Below are 20,268 nucleotides of genomic sequence, written 5' to 3' on the forward strand. Positions count from 1 at the left end.
CCTGCAGCAGTGGGCACAGCACCCAGCAGGGAGCAGGGAGAGGGGGCAGGAGCACTGCAGGACCCCAGACCCAGCAGGGCTCTGCAGCAGTTCTGGGACACAGAAGGTCCAGCAGCAATGATGGCCATGGATGGAGTGTCTGAGCTGCTCTTGGCACTCCAGCCAAGGAAACAAGGACCTGACACCATCAGAGGTGCCTGCTCAATGGGCACACAGTGCCCAGTGGCACCCAGGGGACAGGGACCTCCCTCCCAGGCAGGGCCCCCAAGGATGGGTGGCAGAGATGGAGAGAAGCAACGTGGCAGCAACCACACCCGCAACGCAAAATTGTTAATTTATTGTTAGGAGGCAAAAAAATTGTACAGTTACAAGAATCATTTCCCAACAGAGGTCAAATCTGAGTCAAAATATCTCTTACAAAAAAAAAAAAAAGGGAGGGTGGGGGGGAGACAACACTTTACAAGTCGTTAAATTAAAAAAAAAAAAAAAAGAAACCTCTCTTTGTGCAATTCTGCAAAAACAAGAACAGAAGGTAAATTCCTGGCCTGACACCCTGGAGCTGAGTGGGAAGGGGCTGGGGGGGCTGCAGGGCCCCACCGTGTGCCCCAGCCCTGCACTGGGACCAGCAGCTGCCTCCCCTGCTCACCCAGCCTCCAGTGCCAGCCCAGTCCCCCAAACTGGCCCCAGACAACCTGGCCAGGCCCCAGGCTGCCCCTCAGAGCCCCAGCCCACGGCACAGACATGGCACAGCCTTTGTCACCCCCCTGTGCACACACAGACCTGACTGCTGTCCCCACAAGCCCTGCTGGCCCTGCCCCACGGCTCCTGTGCCCCCAGCCAGGGCAGCAGAGCAGGGGTGGCATGGGGAGGGGGCATGGGGAATGGGGAGAGGGGAATGGGGAGAGGGGAATGGGGAGTGGGGAGAGGGGAATGGGGAATGGGGAGAGGGGAATGGGGAATGGGGAGCAGGGAATGGGGAGAGGAGAATGGGGAATGGGGAGAGGGGAATGGGGAGAGGGGAATGGGGAATGGGGAGAGGGGAATGGGGAGAGGGGAATGGGGAGAGGGGAGCAGGGAATGGGGAGCAGGGAATGGGGAGCAGGGAATGGGGAGAGGGGAATGGGGAATGGGGAGCGGGGAATGGGGAGAGGGGAATGGGGAGAGGGGGGCATGGGGAGCAGGGAATGGGGAGAGGGGAATGGGGAATGGGGAGAGGGGAATGGGGAGAGGGGAATGGGGAATGGGGAGAGGGGAATGGGGAATGGGGAATGGGGAGCAGGAAAGGAGGAGCAGGCACAGACAGCAGAGCACAGGGAGTAGGAATATGGAGCAAACATGGTGAGCAGGGAATGGGGAGCAGGGCATGGGGAGTGGAGAATGGGGAGCAGGGCATGGGGAGCAGGGCATGGGGAGTGGAGAATGGGGAGCAGGGCATGGGGAGTGGAGAATGGGGAGCAGGGCATGGGGAGCAGGCACAGAGCACACCCTGGGCCTGGTGAGCAGCACTGAGGGTGCACAGATATTTCTGAGCGTGTCTCCAGGTGCCTCCACGTGTCCCTCCCTCTCTGGCATCCCCAGGGTGTGCCTGGCCAGGGCAGAGCCAGCAGCCCCAGCTGGGCACAGGTGATGCCCCTTGGCATGTGGGGAGCCAGCTCAGCTCTCCTGGGAGGTTACAGGGGGGCAGGTGGGAGGCAGGTGCCAGTCCCAGCTCCCCCAGGGGCTGCTGGCACTGCTGGGCCCCCAGCACTGGTACCAGTGCCCCAGATCATCCCCCAGCAGCCAGGCTGGGCAGTGGGCAGGATTTGGCCAGGCACAAGAGCAGGGGACACGTGGGGCAGGGGGACAAGTGGCCCTGGACCCCAAAGAGGGGTCGAGGAAGTGCAGGCAGCAGGGGGAGGCTGATGGCAGTGGCCTGTGGCTGATCCCTGTCCCCCAGAGGGGTGGGGAGCCTGCAGGTGGCATTGACACATCCCCCCCACCCTAAATCTGAGGCAGGCAGGGCAAGGTGGGCACCCTCAACCCCCCCAGGGTGGTCTCTGCCTGGAGGCAGCTGCAGGACACCCAGAGAAGGGAAAAGGGAGCCCCAGGGAATCTGCCTGCAGCTGGCACAGCCCCATCCCCCAGGACTCCCTTCTGCCACCACCCTCCTCCTCCTCCTCCCAACGCTGGCCTTGGGGAGCCCCAGCTTTCCTACTGCTCACAGGGCCCAATTTAATAACAGCACTATCCCTTAAATTAAAAAATTAAAATATATATACATATATATATACTGTATACACAGACAACAACAGAACAGTGCCAAAATGGAGGAAGAGAGGGGAGGAGAGGACAGGGGGACAGGAGGGCAGTCAGACATCTTCTTTACAATAAAAACAAGGACTCTGCCCCAATGTCAGCAGAGTCTGGGGTCCCCTAAAAATACCCATCTAGAGAGAGAGCTGGAGGGACAGAGCAGGAGGGAGGGGCATGGGCTTGGACAATGGCAGCTTCCATCCAGCCAGGGCCCTCAGCTCCGCCTGGACTTCGAGTGCTGGATAAGCCACTGTAGGGTGATGTCTGCAGAGGCAAGGGGACACTCAGAGCCTCTGTCTCTGGCTGTCACCTCCCCCTGTACCCCAGCTAACACACCCCCCATGCCCCCAGCACTCACCAATGTTGTCCTTTTCTTTGCAGGAGATGGAATAGCAACAGATCTCTCGGTCCTGGATGGCAGAGAGGTTCCTGGGGAAGGGAGCAAGGCTGGCTGCACACTCTGGGCTGGGTGGGGTGGCCATGGCAGACACCCTGGGCAGCCCCTGAAGGGTCTCTCTGGGCTCTGAGGGCACAGGGCAGGGGCAGCAGCTGCCCAGCAGCTGTGTGTGGGTCAGGCACCATGGCTCCATGCCTGGGGGTGCTCTGTGTGACAGGGCAAAGAGGGACCCAATCCCATGGAGAACCTGGCCACCAAATTCCACAGGTCCCCCCAGCCCTGCAGATGGGGCAGGGAGGTCTTGGGAGGGCTGGCAGCATGGCAGCTGCACAGGTGCCCAGGTCCAGAGGTGCTCTGGGAGGTGGCTGAAGGGGAGGAAGCTCTGGGAGTCACTGCAGCACCCCAGCCTGGCCCTGTGGAAGAGCCCAGTCCCGCTGCCAGGGCGGCTTCTGGGGCAGACCAGCTCCAGCAGGCAGTGCCACGCTGTGCCAGGCCCCCGCGCCACCGTGTGGCACATGGCACCAGCCCTGGCACTGCTGGCTCCAGCTCCTCTGTGTCTCCACAAGGTGTCACCTCAGACATCCTCAGCCACTCGTGTCTGCCAGCCACCCAGGCACCAGAGTGCCACCCCAGGCCACAGTGCCACCCCAGGCACCACGATGCCACCCCAGGCCCACAGTGCCACCCCAGGCCCACAGTGCCACCCCAGGCCCTCAGTGCCACCCCAGGCACCAGAGTGCCACTCCAGGCCCTCAGTGCCACCCCAGGCACCACGATGCCACCCCAGGCACCACAATGCCACCCCAGGCCCTCAGTGCCACCCCAGGCCACAGTGCCACCCCAGGCACCAGAGTGCCACCCCAGGCCCACAGTGCCACCCCAGGCACCACAGTGCCACCCCAGCCCACAGTGCCACCTCAGGCCCTCAGTGCCACCCCAGCCCACAGTGCCACCCCAGGCCACAGTGCCACCCCAGGCACTCAGTGCCACCCCAGCCCACAGTGCCACCCCAGGCCACAGTGCCACCCAGGCACCAGAGTGCCACCCCAGGCACCAGAGTGCCACCCCAGGCACTCAGTGCCACCCCAGCCCACAGTGCCACCCCAGGCCCTCAGTGCCACCCCAGGCCCTCAGTGCCACTCCAGGCCCTCAGTGCCACCCCAGGCCACAGTGCCACCCCAGGCACTCAGTGCCACCCCAGCCCACAGTGCCACCCCAGGCCCTCAGTGCCACCCCAGGCCCTCAGTGCCACCCCAGGCACCATGATGCCACCCCAGGCACCAGAGTGCCACCCCAGGCCCTCAGTGCCACCCCAGGCCCTCAGTGCCACCCCAGGCCCACAGTGCCACCCCAGGTCCACAGTGCCACCCCAGGTCCTCAGTGCCACCTCAGCCCACAGTGCCACTTCAAGCCCTCAGTGCCACCCCAGGCCCACAGTGCCACCCCAGACCCACAGTGCCACCCCAGGCCCTCAGTGCCACCCCAGGCACTCAGTGCCACCCCAGGCCCCCAGTGCCACCCAGGCACCAGAGTGCCACCCCAGGCCCTCAGTGCCACCCCAGGCACCACGATGCCACCCCAGCCCACAGTGGGCAACTGTGCTGGGGGGGACACGGCAGAACAGGGAGGGGTCACACTGTGTCACACCCCCAGGGGACACTGGCACACTGTGTCACACCCCCTGTGCCCCTGGCACACTGCGTCACACCCCCTGTGCCCAGGGTCACACTGTGTCACACCCCCTGTGCCCCTGGCACACTGTGTCACACCCCCAGGGGACACAGGCACACTTACATCTTCTCAATGAGCTCCTTCTCATCCAAGGCACCAGGCAGGTCCCTCTTGTTCCCCAGGACCAGGACCTGCAGGGCAGGACAGGGGACACCTGAAGCACCTGAAGCCACCAGACCAGGCAGGGACCTGCTCCTGCCACCCAGAAACAGAGGCTGCTTGTGCCACCACACAGCCCTGGCTGCTCCACTGGGATGTCCCAGGCAGACAAACCCCTTCAGCAGCACTCAGGAGGCAGAGCACTTCAATTAACTGCCTTAATTAGCCCTGCACAGCATCTCCTGGGCACTCCCTGCTCCCAGTGAGGACATGGCCCCACAGTGTCACAGGCATCTTTTATGAAAATCCTTTCCTTAAGAATTTTCCTCCTGAGAAGCTGAGAGGCCTCAGGAACAAAATGTAACCAATGGTTATCTGCTGCTGTGGAATGCAACAGGTGCATCTGGGATTGATCTCATGTGGTTGTTTCTAATTAATGGCCAATCACAGTCAGCTGGCTCAGACTCTGTCCAAGCCACAAGCCTTTGTTATTCATTCTTTCTTATTCTATTCTTAGCCAGCCTTCTGATGAAATCCTTTCTTCTATTCTTTTAGTATAGTTTTAATATAATATATATCATAAAATAATAAATCAAGCCTTCTGAAACATGGAGTCAAATCCTCATCTCTTCCCTCATCCTGGGACCCCTGTGAACACGGTCACACCACAGCTCATCCTCTCTGGAGCATCTGCTGTGCCACCCAGGACACCCTCCAGGAGCCTCTCCCTGTCTCTGAGCAGAAAGTGCAGAGGCTGACAGTGGCTCCATCCAGCAGGAGCAAGCCCTGGGTGCTGGGCAGACCCCCCAGTGCAGGCAGGCAGCCCAAAGCAGGGTTGTGCCATCACTGATGTGTCCCTCACAGCAGCCACGTGGCTGTCACCTGACAGGGGCAGTGCCAGCCTGCACTGGGCTCTGCAGCAGCTCAGGGTGAGCCTCTCCCCCAGGCTGGTTCCAGTCAGGAGCCTCTCTCAGAAGAGCCTCCAGAGGCCTGGGACTGCAGCCTGGTGTGTCAGGAGCTCAGGTGAGCTGGCAGGGACATTTGGGATCTGTGGCAAGTCTTCAGTTAGCTCCTTCCACAGGATGCTGATTTGGGATGGATGGATGGATGGTGCACAGCCCACCCCACAGGTGTGGAGAGCCTGGGGGGCATTCCCTGGTCTGGGGAGACACAAGAAGCTTCCCTCAAAAAGCTGTTAGACCCCACTGGCTCCTTCCCCTGTTCCTATGTCTGTTCCTGTGTTCCTGAGCCACTCCTTCCCTATTCCCTGATTAGCCCTCACCTTTGTACTGCCCCAAGAGCAGGGTCAGGCCCCAGGCCCCTGCAGACAGAGAAAGCAGAACTCTCCAGGTGTGTGGGCTGGGACCTGAACCCCTCACTGCACAGCTGAATTAAACATCTGTGGATATTATGCAAAGGCCCTTTTTTGCTTCTTTACCCTGGATTCTACTAGCAGCAATTCAGGCTGCAACACACAGGTACAGCATACCTGTGACATGTCCCACCCCCTGCACCTGTCACAGCCCCATGTCCCACCTCCTGCACCTGTCACAGCCCAGCAGCCCCTCTCAGAGGAGACAGCACCTTCCTGCCACAGCACAAATCAGGTGCAAATCCGTGTGAGAGGAGATTTCACCAGGGGGCCTGATCTGTGCTCTCTGCCCTAAAGTTCCCTCTGTGTTGCTTGGCCCAGTTCTGACCTAGCAAGTGTCACTGTCCCAGCAGGTCCCTCAGGAGTGCAGCAGGGGCCAGATGGCTCCAAGGAAGGGGAGCCCCTCCCTGCCTGTGCTCTGCAGGCCCTGGCAGGGCCCAGCCTGGGCAGCAGCACTGAGGCTCACCGGGATGCCCTGCAGCTGGGGCTTGTCCAGCAGGTTGTGCAGCTCATTCTTAGAGGCCTCTATCTTCTCCTGGTCAGCAGCATCCACCATGTACCTGCAAGGGAAGGGACAGCCCTGAGCACAGGTGCCCAGCTCTCCATGGTCTCATGCTGTGTCTGTGCCACCCCAAATCTCCTCCCACAGCAGCTGACTGGGAACTGGGCCAGCACGTGCAGGGGGTTGATAACAGCATCCTTCCAGCTCTTCACCTCTTGCCAAGGATGCCTGTGGAGCTGAGAGCCCCTCATGTCTCCCAGGGGAGTGGGGGAGCAGCTCAGCCTTGAATTCAAAGATCAAGAAGCTGGGAGAGAAGGAGTGGGAAACACCAGCTCATCAGGCTTTGGGGAGTTACTTAAAAATAGGAAAAGAGCTACTGACTACTGAAGTGCTACTAACTACTGAAGTGCTACTAACTACTAAAGTAGGAAAGAGCTACTAACTACTAAATTTTCCTCCTTAACACAGGAAAATGGGAATGTGTGCTAAGAGGGGAGCCAGCATGTGGAGGGGATTGATTTCAGGATCCTTCCACCTCTTCACCTCTTGCCAAGGATGCCTGTGGAGCTGAGAGCTCCTCATGTCTCCCAGAGGAGTGGGGGAACAGCTCATCCTTGTCTCTGCAGCTGTCACAGCAGTGACAGGGTGGGTGAGGGGAGGCCAGGCAGAAGCTGCAGGACACACTTTGAATCCAACATGCACATGGAGCTGCCCTGTAGACACCCAGGATGAGCAGAGCAGGCAGGAGATGCTGAGGATGCAGAGGTGATGATGACCCAAGAAGGGGAAGGACCTCCTCATCCCATCGATGGATGGGCACAGGGGGGAGCTGAGAGCAAAGGGAAAGGGACCTGACCCAGCTCAGGACAAGGGCAGACTGGAGTGTGACCTGGATGCTGACAGGTCCTTTGGTTTCCTGACAACCACATGGGCCAAAATGATGACATTATGGAAGGGAATCTTGGAAGGGGCCACAGAGCACAAGGATGTGAAGCTGGTGGCCACCAATGCTTGTCTGAGCAGAAGGGGAGATTTGGAAAAGGATTTTGTTCTTAAAGGCCAACTTTTATCCTGCACATGATGCCAGTGAAGGCAAAACTTGGGTGAGGAACTGATCAAAGCAGCCTTGAATTCAAAGATCAAGAAGCTGGGAGAGAAGGAGTGAGAAACACCAGCTCATCAGGCTTTGGGGAGTTACTTAAAAATAGGAAAAGAGCTACTGACTACTGAAGTGCTACTAAGTACTGAAGTGCTTAACACAGGAAAATGGGAACGTGTGCCAAGAGGGGAAAACACCCCAGGGACTGCCCCAGCCCTTGGCATGTTGGGCACAGGGGGGAGCTGAGAGCAAAGGAAAAGGGACCTGACACAGCTCAATGTGAGGAAGCCAGACTGGAGTGTGACCTGGATGCTCACAGGTCCCTTTGTTTCCTGACAACCACCAAATGATGACATTATGAAAGGAGGCAGCAGAAGGAGTGAAAGGACAGAGATTTTGTCATTTCCAGCAAAGCTCATTGTAATAAAAAGTGTAATAAAAACCCTTCTGCAGGTCCAAGGCCATGTCCCAACGTGCAGAACAAGCAGTACCACACTCCTCCTCACCTGCCAAGGCTTAGAAGGGCAGCACAGGAAGCAGCCCTCCAAATCTCAGGGGATGGTCACTTGGGAAAGATCCCAGAAATCTCATTTTCTGACTAGGTTTAAGTAACCCCAATATGGTGTCCCAAGATCAGTATTTGTCCTTTGGAATAGGCAAGCTGCTTCCCATGAGTGCCTTGCCATGCTCAGCCCCAGCCTGCACTCCCTGGGATTGCTGTTCCTGCACTGTTTGCAAGCAGGGGACACCCAGGGACACTCAGATTTGCTGACTCAGTAGCAGGTGAGACTCCTGCTCTCAGCACAAGATTTATCTGGCAGCACACAAACATCCTGAGCTGGAAAGCAGCCTCTCCTGTGGGAAGGGCTGAGCCCCATGACTGGCAGTGCTCAGCCCCTGTGGGGAGCAGCCAGCACAGAGGATGCATGGGAGCCTGGAAAGGGGAGCTCTGAGGAACAGAGCTGGAGATGCTGCAAGGGAAGGGGAGGGTCTGGCACAGCTGCAGGGACCTGTGTAGAGCCCATGGAGACATCAGCCCCCAGGGGAACGATCTGGAAATAAGGAGGCTCAGGGGGAACCTTCTTGTCTCTCCAATTCCCTGACAGGAGAGTGGAGCCAGGAGGGGGTCGGGCTCTCCTCCCAGGAAACAAACAACAGGACCAGAAGAAATGGCCTCAAGTTAGACCAGGAGAGGTTTAGGTTGGATATCAGGGAAAATTTCTTCTTTAAAAGGGTGGTCAGGCCCTGGCACAGGCTGCTCAGGGCACTGCTAGAGTCACCATCCCTGGAGGTATTCAAAAAACATTTGGGGATAAATATGGTGGTGTTGGGTTAATGGTTGGACTTAATGATCTTAGAGGCCTTTTCCAACCTTCATGACCCCCTGATGATTCAGTGATTCCAGCTCCTGACATGGGTGTCCAGCTCAGGCAGCAAAGGCACCCCAGCAGCCCAGGGTGGGGGGATGCCCCCAGCCCCTGGCAAGGCTCAGCAGCAGCAGCAGGGGTGACAGCAGGGCTCAGGACACTCACAGGATGGCAGGGGGTGACAGCAGGGCTCAGGGACACTCACAGGATGGCAGGGGGTGACAGCAGGGCTCAGGGACACTCACACCATGGCAGGGGGTGACAGCAGGGCTCAGGACACTCACAGGATGGCAGGGGTGACAGCAGGGCTCAGGACACTCACAGGATGGCAGGGGGTGCCAGCAGGGCTCAGGACACTCACAGGATGGCAGGGGTGACAGCAGGGCTCAGGACACTCACAGGATGGCAGGGGGTTCCAGCAGGGCTCAGGGACACTCACAGGATGGCAGGGGGTGACAGCAGGGCTCAGGGACACTCACAGGATGGCAGGGGGTGACAGCAGGGCTCAGGGACACTCACAGGATGGCAGGGGTGCCAGCAGGGCTCAGGGACACTCACAGGATGGCAGGGGTGCCAGCAGGGCTCAGGGACACTCACAGGATGGCAGGGGTGACAGCAGGGCTCAGGGACACTCACAGGATGGCAGGGGGTGCCAGCAGGGCTCAGGGACACTCACACCATGGCAGGGGGACACTCACACAATGGCAGGGGACAGGGGGTGCCAGCAGGGCTCAGGACACTCACACCATGGCAGGGGTGACAGCAGGGCTCAGGACACTCACAGGATGGCAGGGGGTGACAGCAGGGCTCGGGACACTCACACCATGGCAGGGGGTGCCAGCAGGGCTCAGGACACTCACACCATGGCAGGGGATGCCAGCAGGGCTCAGGGACACTCACACCATGGCAGGGGTGCCAGCAGGGCTCAGGACACTCACACCATGGCAGGGGGTGCCAGCAGGGCTCAGGACACTCACACCATGGCAGGGGGTGCCAGCAGGGCTCAGGACACTCACACCATGGCAGGGGATGCCAGCAGGGCTCAGGGACACTCACACCATGGCAGGGGTGCCAGCAGGGCTCAGGATACTCACACCATGGCAGGGGGACACTCACACAATGGCAGGGGACAGGGGGTGCCAGCAGGGCTCAGGATACTCACACAATGGCACTCACTCCACGGCAGTATCGCTCCCACATGCTGCGGAACCGCGGCTGTCCCCCGATGTCCCAGAGCTGTGACAGGGACACGGCAGCGTTACCCTGGCACTGTTACCCTGGCGCCATGCCCAACACCCCACACCCTTCCTCCCCCTCCTGGGCCATTCTGGCCGTGCACCAAACCCCAGGAGGAGGCTCCTGACCTGATAAAGAAGGGAGACAAACCCGAGGCAGGGGAGCTGGAGGGTGCTGAACCCCCTGTGTGCGCCTCTGCTGGCACAGAGGGACCCCTGGGCCAAGGTGGGTGCTGCTCCCCATGCCCATCACACCTCCTGCATTTCCCTGAGGCATTGCCCATTAAGAACATTCAGCACACTCCCAAAGGTGGTCCTGCAGCTTGTCAAGCCTGTCCAACAGCTATTTCCCAGTACAACCCCAGCCCTTGAAAAATCCAGGTAGAACCCTCCTCTTCCTCTGCTCCCAAGGCAGAGACCACCACTGCAAGCCATGACCTGTTTTCCCCAGCACTACCACCCTCAGCAAGGTGACCACATCCATAAGTTCCTATTAGCAAGCCAGAGATACAAGGAAACCTCCAGCTTTGCAACCCAGACTGGCTCTCATTGCACAAGTCTGGATCTCCTACAGAGGAGGAGCTGCAGCTCCCACAACCACCTCCTCTGGTGGGTACCTGCAGGACCCTAACAGGGCAAAACTTTCACTTCCAGGTGGTGGAATCACTGGAAATGTTAACAAAACACCTGGATGTGGCACTTGGAGACACAGTTTAATGGTGAACATGGCACTCCTGGCTGGACTCAAGCTTAAAAAGGAATTTTCCACCCTTAATGCTGCCATGCTTCTATTCTGTGAGCTGCAGCTGGGATCCCTGGAATTCTTCCACCTCCAGCAGAAGAGCCACCAATCTTCACCTTCACCCTTCATCCCAAGAGCCCTCACCAGCAGTAACAACAATCTTACCTTTATGGTAACATTCCCTTTGGTGATCTTCCTCATGTTGAAGCCCACTGTTGGGATCATGTCCTCATTGAACTGTCCTGACTGCAAGAACAAGGTGGGACAGGGTTAGGAGGTGGAGGAATGGGGCCAGGGCAGCAAGGCTGACAGCCTGGGATCACCCCAAGGCTCTGCCCTCCTGCAGGTCCATGCCAGGAGCACAGAGCCCAGGAGACACCACCAGGCCCATGGGAATGCTGGAATGCTGCTCTTTTCCAGCTGGGAGAAAGCCTGGTGGGCAGAGGGAAGCCATTGTGTCATTGTCCCAGGCTTGCTGAGCATTTTGCATGTAACTCATCCTCTCTTTGTACACTTTTGTTATTAGCAGTGTTGCTTTTACTGTCTTCTTATCTCATTGCTGTTTCTAGTAAATTGTTCTTGTCTCATCATCTTTGCCTTTTGTGCTTCCAGTTGGAGAGGAAGGGGAAGCAAGAGGCAGCCAACACCAGTGGGAGCACCAAACTGGGGAATACCATTCCTAAACCATGAGGCTGTGGCTGCTGCAATGGTGCCCTGGGTGCCCCAGTGCAGCCCCAGCCCTGCAGCCAGCTGCCACCCTCAGCCCTGGACTCACTGCTGTCCCCATGGGACATGTCCCCATTGCCCATCCCAGCTTTCTCAAACCCTTTGTGGAGGAGGCTGAGACCTTGCTCCTCTGCAGGGACCTCTGGTCAGGCAGCCCTGGAAGGACCCCCAGGGTTCCAGGCTGGGCTCCCCACCCAGGGAGCCACCTCCTGCTCCAGCTCCTTCCCAGCTGCAGCTCCTGGGGCACCAGCATGTTTCATGGTTCTGCTTTGGATCATTCCTGGCCCAGCCCAAACCAGACTGACTTCTGCTTTCAAGTGAGAGCTGTCTGCTCCCCCAGTTCTGCATCCTGCCTGTGCTGGGTGACTTGGGGATCACAAAGGGCTCCCCAGAGCTGCTCCCAGTGCAGCTCCAGTGTCTGCTGAGTTTATGCAGCAGATGATGAGATCCCCGTGGGGCTGCAGCAGCCCAGCCCCGCTGTGGAACAGGTCAGGCTTGCTGGAGCAGGGAGCAGGAGCCCTCCCTCTGCTGCTGCTGGCTCACCAGCCCCGTGCCCAGCACACACCAAGGGGTCCTGTGAGAAACAACCCTCGCTTTTAAAATTGTAAAGGTTTATTAAACCTTAACAAAAATACAACAAAAGGACTAAATATGGGAAAAATTACAGCACTGGGAGCCCCTGTGACTATCAGCCACATGCTCATCTTCAAAATGGATGCACCCCCTTTTAGATCTCTAGACCCCATTAAAGTCCTGTCAGTTAACCCCTTCCTTGCTGTCACTCTCTTACACCTTGGGTGGAGCTCAGGTGTTGCCATAGTAACGGGCCAACCCTCCCCAATGCCCCGAGTACCAAGGCCATCCCATAATAACAATGAGGGGGGGACACATCACAGTAACACAACTCTACATCTACACAACTTCTCTGAACACACACAGAATGTTCACCATCCATTGTGAGAGCCACCATCTCAGCATTCATCTACAACAGTGCTGCTCAAATCCCAGGCCTGCAGGGTGGGCCCAGCTGGAGCAGCACACAGGGACATTACAGGCAGGGATGTGGCAGCTCTGGGGCAGGAGGAGACAGGAGCTGGCACAGCCCCTTCACCTCCAGCAGCTTCCCTGGCACTCAAACCTGAATTATGGCCTGTAAATGCATCCTGGGGGATGCTGGGGAATGCTGAGGAGCCAGTAGGGCAGAATGTTTGACAACCAGGATAGTGCAGCCTTGGGGATTGCAGCCATCAGTGCAAGAAACCTGCAGGAACCACCAACCATGGCCAAACTCATCCTAGCAGGTCTTTACTGCCTTAAAATCCTCAGTTTCTTGAAGGCTTTTCTCTTAGTTAACAAAAACCTCAAAACAGGAAGTCAGTTTATGCTATTTTGTCATAAACAGATTTTTGTGCCAGGTTGAGCCTGTGGCTCCTCCAGATGCACCACATCAGCAAGTCCCCAGGGATTTCCTGACCTCTTCCAAAGGCTCTGCAATACACCCTGCTTCCCCTTTTCACATCCCTTTTGCATTCAGCAGCAAAAGTCAGCAGGCAAGGGGTGCTCAGGCCATGCTGCACCCACACAGAACTGTGAGGAAGGGCATGGGGAGAGGAGGGGAAGCAGGCAGGGATCCACAGGGGACATCTGCTATGGGCTGAGGTTTAACACACAGCTGGGCTCTATGAAATGAAGGAATTCTCAGGCTGAAGAGCTCTTGGAAGCTGCAGGCACTCCCCTCAGGGATTGCAGACACACCATGGGATCTGCTGGCTGTGCAAAAGCCACAGCAGATAAGGTTCCCATGTGACAGAAGTTTCTTGCAGGAAGGGGTGAGCTGCAGGAGCCAGGAATCACCTCTTCTTCCCTCCAGCATGTCTGTGTGAGTGACCACAGCCCTGCTCCTGCCCCAAACCCCTCTCCCACTGCAGCACCTGCCTGCAGGCTGTCCATGGAGCCAAAACAAAACTACCTGAGCTGTCCCAAACAGGCTGAGCAGGGAATGCAAGGCACTGTGCCCCAGGATGGCTCCCACGTGCTCCCTGCTGTCCCAGCACCCACTGAAGCATCCTGCACGTGCTCCTCCTCCATCAGCTCATCCTGCATCAGCTGCTCTCTGAAAGCAGCTCTCAGTGGTGGAAACACAGAGTTTCCTCTTCCCTCTCCAACCACCCCTGATGCTGGTGCCTTCAACATATTTTCAGCTCCCTGCAGGGTCCAGCCATCCACAGCTCCACTGCCAGGAAAGCAGGGAGCACCCAGATGGAGACAAGCAAAAGCTTCACTGGACACATTCTTCCCCCAAATTTTGGTCATGTAATAGACATAGCATCCATGCTCACCCTGAAGATGATGCCAAGCCACACCAATTGCTTAAGAAAGGAATTCAGAGAATTCACAGAATTACTAGGTTGGAAGAGACCTTCAAGATCGAGTCCAACCCAATTCCACTGGGAAGCACAAAAATTGTTGCAGGCAAGATGGATTTTGTGGCCACAAATGGCAGACCAGGTCTTTACAGACTCCAGTTCATTGCTGGTTTTGCCAGGGTCACCCACTGCTCTGCCCAAACCACTCTGCCTTGGTGCCCTGCCTGGAAGGCAAGAGACCTTTCTGCCCAGCCCCAACACTTTCCACTTGGGTCACTGGGAGAGGTGGCCAGAATTCAGCTTTTGCCAGGGCAAAGTGAAGGGTTTTTCTAAGTGCTGAGCCCATCCTGACACATGCACAGGGACACCACATCCCCTGATGGCCACTTCAGCCATCACCCCTGGCCCACACAGGGCTGGCACCTCAGCTCACTGGCACATGCAGAGAAGCCACCTCAGCCTCCCCCTGCTCTGGGGGGCAGCACGCAGGGCTGAGGTGGCCAGGCCCTGCTCCTCACCGTGGCCAGGTGGCTGTCACCCTGTCCCAGCACAGCATGGCACTGAAGTGATGTGAGCTGCTCTAGATTCATCACTGCTGGCTGCTCTGCAGCCCTGCTCCCCAGAGGGCAGAGATGGCAGTGCTGCAAGCCCAGCCCTGGCTCTCTGCAGCTGTGTCCCCACCAGACTATGGCCCTTTGTGGGACAGAGGCAGGGCCCCAAAGCACCTTGGGCTGGGTGTCTCCCACCACTGCCTGGACCATCCCCAAAACTGCCCAGCCTGGCACCCCTGCCATGTGGCACCTGAGGCCCTGCCAAATCCTGTCCAAGCCCTTACAAGGAGGGAAATTTATATAAAAAAGAAATGTTTTATGGTGTGAGAGGTGAGGCCCTGGCACAGATTACCCAGAGAAGCTGTGGCTGCCCCATCCCTGGGAATGTTCAAGGTCAGGCTGGATGGGGCTGGGAGCAAACCAGTCTAGTGGAAGGTGTCTGTATGTGCCTGCCAATGGTGAGGGTGTTGGACAAGGTGATCTTTAAAGATCCCTTCAAACCCAAACCACTCTGGGATCCTATCTCAGGAAAGCCACACTGTCCATTTCTCTTGGCTCATGTTGACAGAGCTTGCAGCAGCAAGACAAGACCATGCCTCAGCCAGGTTCTCCTCCTCTTCCAGGAATATGGAGAAGCCAAGCAGAAAAGCTGACACCTTCTGCATTATGAAGCTAAGGAGCACAAACACACCTGTGGAGGGCCCAGGTGTGCATCTGAGGCTGAATGAGAACCCACAGCCACCTCCCACCCACCCTGGCCCTGCCAGACCCCACTTGGGGCACACCCAGAGCTCCTGGGAGAGGTGGGGGTCAGGACAGACCGGTGCAAATACATCAGAACATGTCCCTGCTACCTCCTGAGCCCCTCTCTGCTCTGCTCCCCAGCAAACCCGGGGCACCTTGCACACCTGGAGCTGCAGGTTCCCTCCCAGGCTCGTGCAGGGCACCTCCTGCCCAGCTGGGCCAGCTGGCTGCCCAAGGGGCCAGTGTCTCTCTGAGGAGGGGTGGGAGCTCTGCAGTCCTCTGAGCCATTCCCAGGCCATGCCTCCCCCTGCAGGCTCTCCCTGCTGGAGAGCTGGCACCTGCCCCACCATCCACATCCTACCTGGAGCCAAACACGAGGCTGATGTGGTTTCACAGGATGGGTCAGCCTGGAGGGAGCACAGTGATCCAACCTCCCTGCTCAGCCAGGATCAGCCCAGAGCACCCCAATGGCACAGCATTATTCCCAGACAGCTCTGCAATGCCTCCAGGGAGGGGGACTCCTCACCCTCTCTGGGCAGCCTGTTCAGTGCACAGTCACTGCACAGGAAAGAAGTTCTTCCAAATGTCCAGGTGGAACTTCCTGGGCATCAGCTGCTGTCCATTCCTCTGTGCCAGTGCTGGGCCCCAGGGAGCAGAGCCTGGGCCTGCTCTGAGCCCTCCCTGCAGACACTGACAGACACTGGTGAGGGCCTCTCTCAGCCACCTCTTTTTGGCTGTTTGGCTCAACAGCCTCAGCTCCCTCAGCCTGTCCCTATAAGAGACATGCTCCAGTCCTGTCAACATCTTCACAGCCTCCACTGAACTCACTCCAGGAGCTCCATGCTTCCTCTTGCAGCACTGCTCTCATCACTTTCCAGGCAGGGCTGGAGCACAGGATGGTGCTCCAGAGCCCCCAGCACATGTCCAACACCCTGGCACTTGTGCCCTCACTCTCTTGGAAGGCTCCAGCACAGGTAGAAAGCACGTGATGTGAAAAAGCAGCAATGCTCTCTTGCTCTAACCACAGCCTGCACTGACAGGTTTTGGGCCCCAGCACCTGCTGAGGAGCTCTCAACACCTTTGAGTCACCCATGGCACCATCAGACTGCAGAAAAAGCAGCTAAAAGCCCACTAGCTTCAGGTTAAATCAAGGTGTGTATCTACAGTTTTCACTTCTCCTTGCAGGAAAGACTTCAAGCCTCAGCTATCAACAGCTCGGAAAAGAAAAAATAAGTCCTGAAAATCAAAGTTCCCACCCCAGGCAGGTGACCCAGGAGGAGTCACCCTGACCACAGCTGCCTTCAGCAAAGCCCTTGCCTGGCACAAGCACAGCCTGGCTGCTGGAGGGAGCCACCCACCTGCCAGGGAACCAGAATCCACTTCTCAGTCAGGTGCAGCTACAAATCCTGCAAGAAAAGGATGGTGCCAAACCCCCAGAGCAGCTCTGGTCCCAGAAAGGACCTTCTCCCCTTCTTGTGCCATCTCTCCAACACCCCAAAATCCCACACTTCTCCAGTTCAGGTTTTATCCCCTCACAAAGCCCAAATCACAGCTATTTCCCCTTCCAACAACCCCATTGCAACACCCTAAAGCCAGGCACCTCCAGACCTTCTCAGGCAGTTCCTGTTGAGCTGGCATTTCCTGTGCCATGCTCCTATTTCACTGTGCCCAACAAGTCCTTATTTCCAGGATGTCTTCTCAAAAGTTAGTGCCCCTTTTTGTGTGCATCTGTCATAAAGCTTGAACTTTCCAAATAACTTGAGAGGCCAAACTCAGCACCCTGAGCCTGACTGCCGTGTGAGGGTCTCAAACACCATACAACAGATCTGCCAGACCAGCAGGCCATGGTGCCAACTTCAGCCACCTCAAGAGCTGCTGTAATTCCTCAAAGTCCTTTTGCCCCACACCAGCAATCCTGGCTAAGCAGAGATTCCCAGTGCATGGGTCCTGCCAGTGGGATCCTGCCCACAGTAAAGTGCCAGGTACAAAGTATTTACTCACAGAAGCAAACCCCACAAAGCTCACACTGAGCCCTGTCTGCTCCAGATGTGGCTGGGAGTGGAGGAGGCACGTGGGGAGCACCAATCCTTAGGGTTGCCCTGTGCAGGCAGAACAGTGCAGCAGCTCTGGGATAAAGCTCCACCACCCTTCACAGCTTAACTGGGTGATTAAAACCAACACGAAATTATTCTGCCATTTTTAAGGTAGCCTGGGTGTTGTTAACAGGCAGCAGCACTCACAAGACCAAGAGCAGGAGCAGCTCACACATGGCACCACCGTGTCCCACCCTGGCATAGGATTGCAAAAATTGACTATTAAACATGCAAATGACAGGGGGAGGTCCCCCAAAAATAGGATTGGTGCTCAGTGCCCCAGAGCCAAAATGCTCCCTGACCCCAGATGATGGTGTTAGTTTATGGGAGGAACCAGCAGGAGATTGGAGTACTGAGAAGTGACTTCCCAGCAAGAGAGCAGGAGTGCCACCATCTCCAGGATGAAAAGCATTTTGGGTTGTCCTCTCTCTGCCCCTAGACACTTCAGGAAGGACATTCTTGTCCCTCAGCACCTCCCAAAGAGCATGGCTGCAGTGCAACAGAGCCTCCATATGAGCTGAAAATCCCCTCTGACAGCCCAGCAGCTTCCAGCACCCTGAGCAAGCACCAACAACTCGCTCTGCTTTGGAGCCATGGCAGGCACAGACTTCAGAGCAACCAGGGCCGAGGGGGCAGTGGGGGAACCAGGGCGGATCTGCATCCACCTCCCTCCATGAAACCCTCGGGGGGCAGCAGCCCAAACCCACCCTTCAGCATCCTCCCGCCTTGCACCACCACTATTGAAAGGCCCAGAACAACCCAAAAAGCCGGAGGGGAGACTGCCGAGCATCCCCACGGGTGAAGCCACGCCCTGGGCTCGGGATCCAGGACACGCAGCTCCCGATGCTGTGCTGGATGCAGGGAGCCCGCGGATGAGCAGCGCGGCCGGGGAGAGGCCGGGGCTGAGGGGCCCCGGGGGTCGCTGCCCTGCCCTGCCCTGCCCGGGTGCTGCTGCAGGAGCGGCCCGCAGCCACAGCACGCTGCTGGGGTGAGGCACCTCGTGCTTCCCGAGGAAGGAAGGAAGGAAGGCAAACACCTCCACACCGGCCCCCAGGCGAGGATCCCCGGCGGCACCGAGCGCGGCAGGGCCGTCCTGAGGCCCCACCTCGCGTCCCGGCGGCGGCAGCGACCATGACAAAGCGCCCGCTGCTACGGGACCGAGAGCGGAGCTCCCGCAGTGCCCGGGCACCGGCACCGACCGCTGACCACGGCCGGGGCTCCGGCCCACAGGGCAGGGCCGAGCCGGACCCGAGCACTCCCTCGGCTCCGGGGAGGCGGGGAGCGAACGATGCGGATGGCCTGGGCTGCCCCGGGCTGCACCCTGCACCCCACACTGCGCCCCACTGCTGCAGCCCGCACCCCACACCGTACCCCACTGCTGTACCCCACGCTGTACCCTGCACCCCACACCGCACCCCACTGCTGTACCCCACACTGCACCCTGCACCCCACACCGCACCCCACTGCTGCAGCCTGCACCCCCAGCCTGCACCCCCTCCCCAAAGGCATTTTCAGGCTGGGGTGCGATAGGGCGGAGACGTTCAGAGAAATACCCAGGGGTGCAATGGGGACATGCAATGGGGACATGCAATAGGGATGCAGTGGGGGTACAATGGGCATACAACGGGGGTACAATGGGTTTCAATGAGGGTGCAATTGGGATGCAATGGGGGTACAATGGGGGTGCAGTAAGGTTACAATGGGGGTGCAGTAAGGAATGCAATGGTGGTACAATTGGGATGCAATGGGGATGCAATGGGGTGCAATGGGGATGCAACGGGGGGTCCAAGTGTGAAGCCCTGGCTGGGCACGTGACCCCTCGGGGATGGGGCGATGCGGGGCGTCCCCGGGCTCACCGCGATAACGTTGACGAAGGTGGTCTTGCCCGAGTACTGCAGCCCCACCAGGGTCAGCTCCATCTCCTCCTTCCAGAACAGCGCCCGGAACCAGTCCAGTAGCTTGTTGAAGAGCGCCAGCATGGTGCCGGCCGGGCCGGGCCGCGCTGAGCGGGGCCGAGTTGAGCCGAGCGGATCCGAGCCGGGCCGGGCCGAGCAAAGCGGAGCCGGGCCGGGCCGAGCGGGGCTGGGCCGAGCCGAGCGCGGCCGGGCCGGGCAGGGCCGAGCGAGGCCGAGTGGAGCCGAGCGAGGCCGACTCGGGGCGGGGCCAGTCGGGGTGGAGCCGAGCAGGGCCGAGCGGAGCCGATCGGGGCCGAGCGGAGCCGAGCGAGGCCGAGCCGCCGCCGGTATTGTCCGCGCGCCGCGGGCCCTGCTGCCGCACCGGGTGGGGCCCGCGCGCCGCCTCCCCCGCCCCGCTGCCGCGCCCCCTGCCGGCCCGGAGGAGCCGCTGCACCGAGCGGCCGGGCCCCCGGGACAGCCCGGACACACCGGAGAGCACGGACAGGCCGGACAGACCCGAATATCCCACAGCCCTGCCCTGGTCACTGCCGGCATCCCCGAGCCTCGGTAACCCAGGGCTCCTCAGATCACATTACGGCCTGAGGCGAGGGGTGCACCCTCGTACGGCTGCACCCCACAGCCCTGCACATCCCCCCGAGCCCACCCCTGCGCCCCGACACACCGGTACCCCAGGTCCCCTGCAGCCAAAAGCCTTCCTGCAGTCCCAATATCCCCCAGCCCGCACTCCTGTGCTCCCAGCACCTCTTCACCTGGTGCCCGCTGCACCCAGCACCCAGCACCCCCACATCCATCACCCCCGTGCTGGTCACCTGCACCCAGCACCCGCAGCACCCCCACCTCCATCACCCCCGTGCTGGTCACCAGCACCGGCAGGTGCATTCCCTGCACCCCTGGCAGTGCCCTGCCACAGCTGGCACCAGCCCCTCCAGCCATGGTGCCATGCCACAGGGCACACCCCAATCCTGCACCTGTACCTGCACCCCAGCCTCCCACACACCTGGGAGTGCCGCTGGGACCCCTGGCACACACCGCAGGA

General features: G+C 58.9%; 1 protein-coding gene across 1 annotated transcript; it reads right to left on the minus strand.

Annotated features, from left to right (window-relative positions):
- Positions 1 to 318: 318 nt before the first annotated feature.
- On the minus strand, positions 319 to 19,607 carry ARL8A (ARF like GTPase 8A). The gene is made up of 7 exons (XM_054648710.2): positions 19,173 to 19,607; positions 11,002 to 11,082; positions 10,022 to 10,095; positions 6,358 to 6,451; positions 4,484 to 4,551; positions 2,651 to 2,721; positions 319 to 2,556 (listed from the first exon to the last, which is right to left on the minus strand). The coding sequence occupies exons 1-7, from the start codon at positions 19,293 to 19,295 to the stop codon at positions 2,507 to 2,509; spliced, it is 561 nt and encodes a 186-aa protein (XP_054504685.1). The 5' UTR covers positions 19,296 to 19,607; the 3' UTR covers positions 319 to 2,506.
- Between the last annotated feature and the right edge of the window lie 661 nt (positions 19,608 to 20,268).

The sequence above is a fragment of the Agelaius phoeniceus genome, chromosome 25 (genome assembly GCF_051311805.1).
Source record: "Agelaius phoeniceus isolate bAgePho1 chromosome 25, bAgePho1.hap1, whole genome shotgun sequence".
In the NCBI taxonomy this organism is placed as follows: Eukaryota; Metazoa; Chordata; class Aves; order Passeriformes; family Icteridae; genus Agelaius; species Agelaius phoeniceus.

What these genes read in the sequence shown, in the direction of transcription:
- ARL8A (XM_054648710.2), bottom strand. Translation starts at nt 19,295, where the DNA reads ATGCTGGCGCTCTTCAACAAGCTACTGGACTGGTTCCGGGCGCTGTTC. An exon ending in CCTTCGTCAACGTTATCGCG is followed by an intron (nt 11,083 to 19,172) that starts GTGAGCCCGGGG and finishes TTGTTCTTGCAG; the next exon opens with TCAGGACAGTTCAATGAGGA. An exon ending in AAGGGAATGTTACCATAAAG is followed by an intron (nt 10,096 to 11,001) that starts GTAAGATTGTTG and finishes TCCCTGTCACAG; the next exon opens with CTCTGGGACATCGGGGGACA.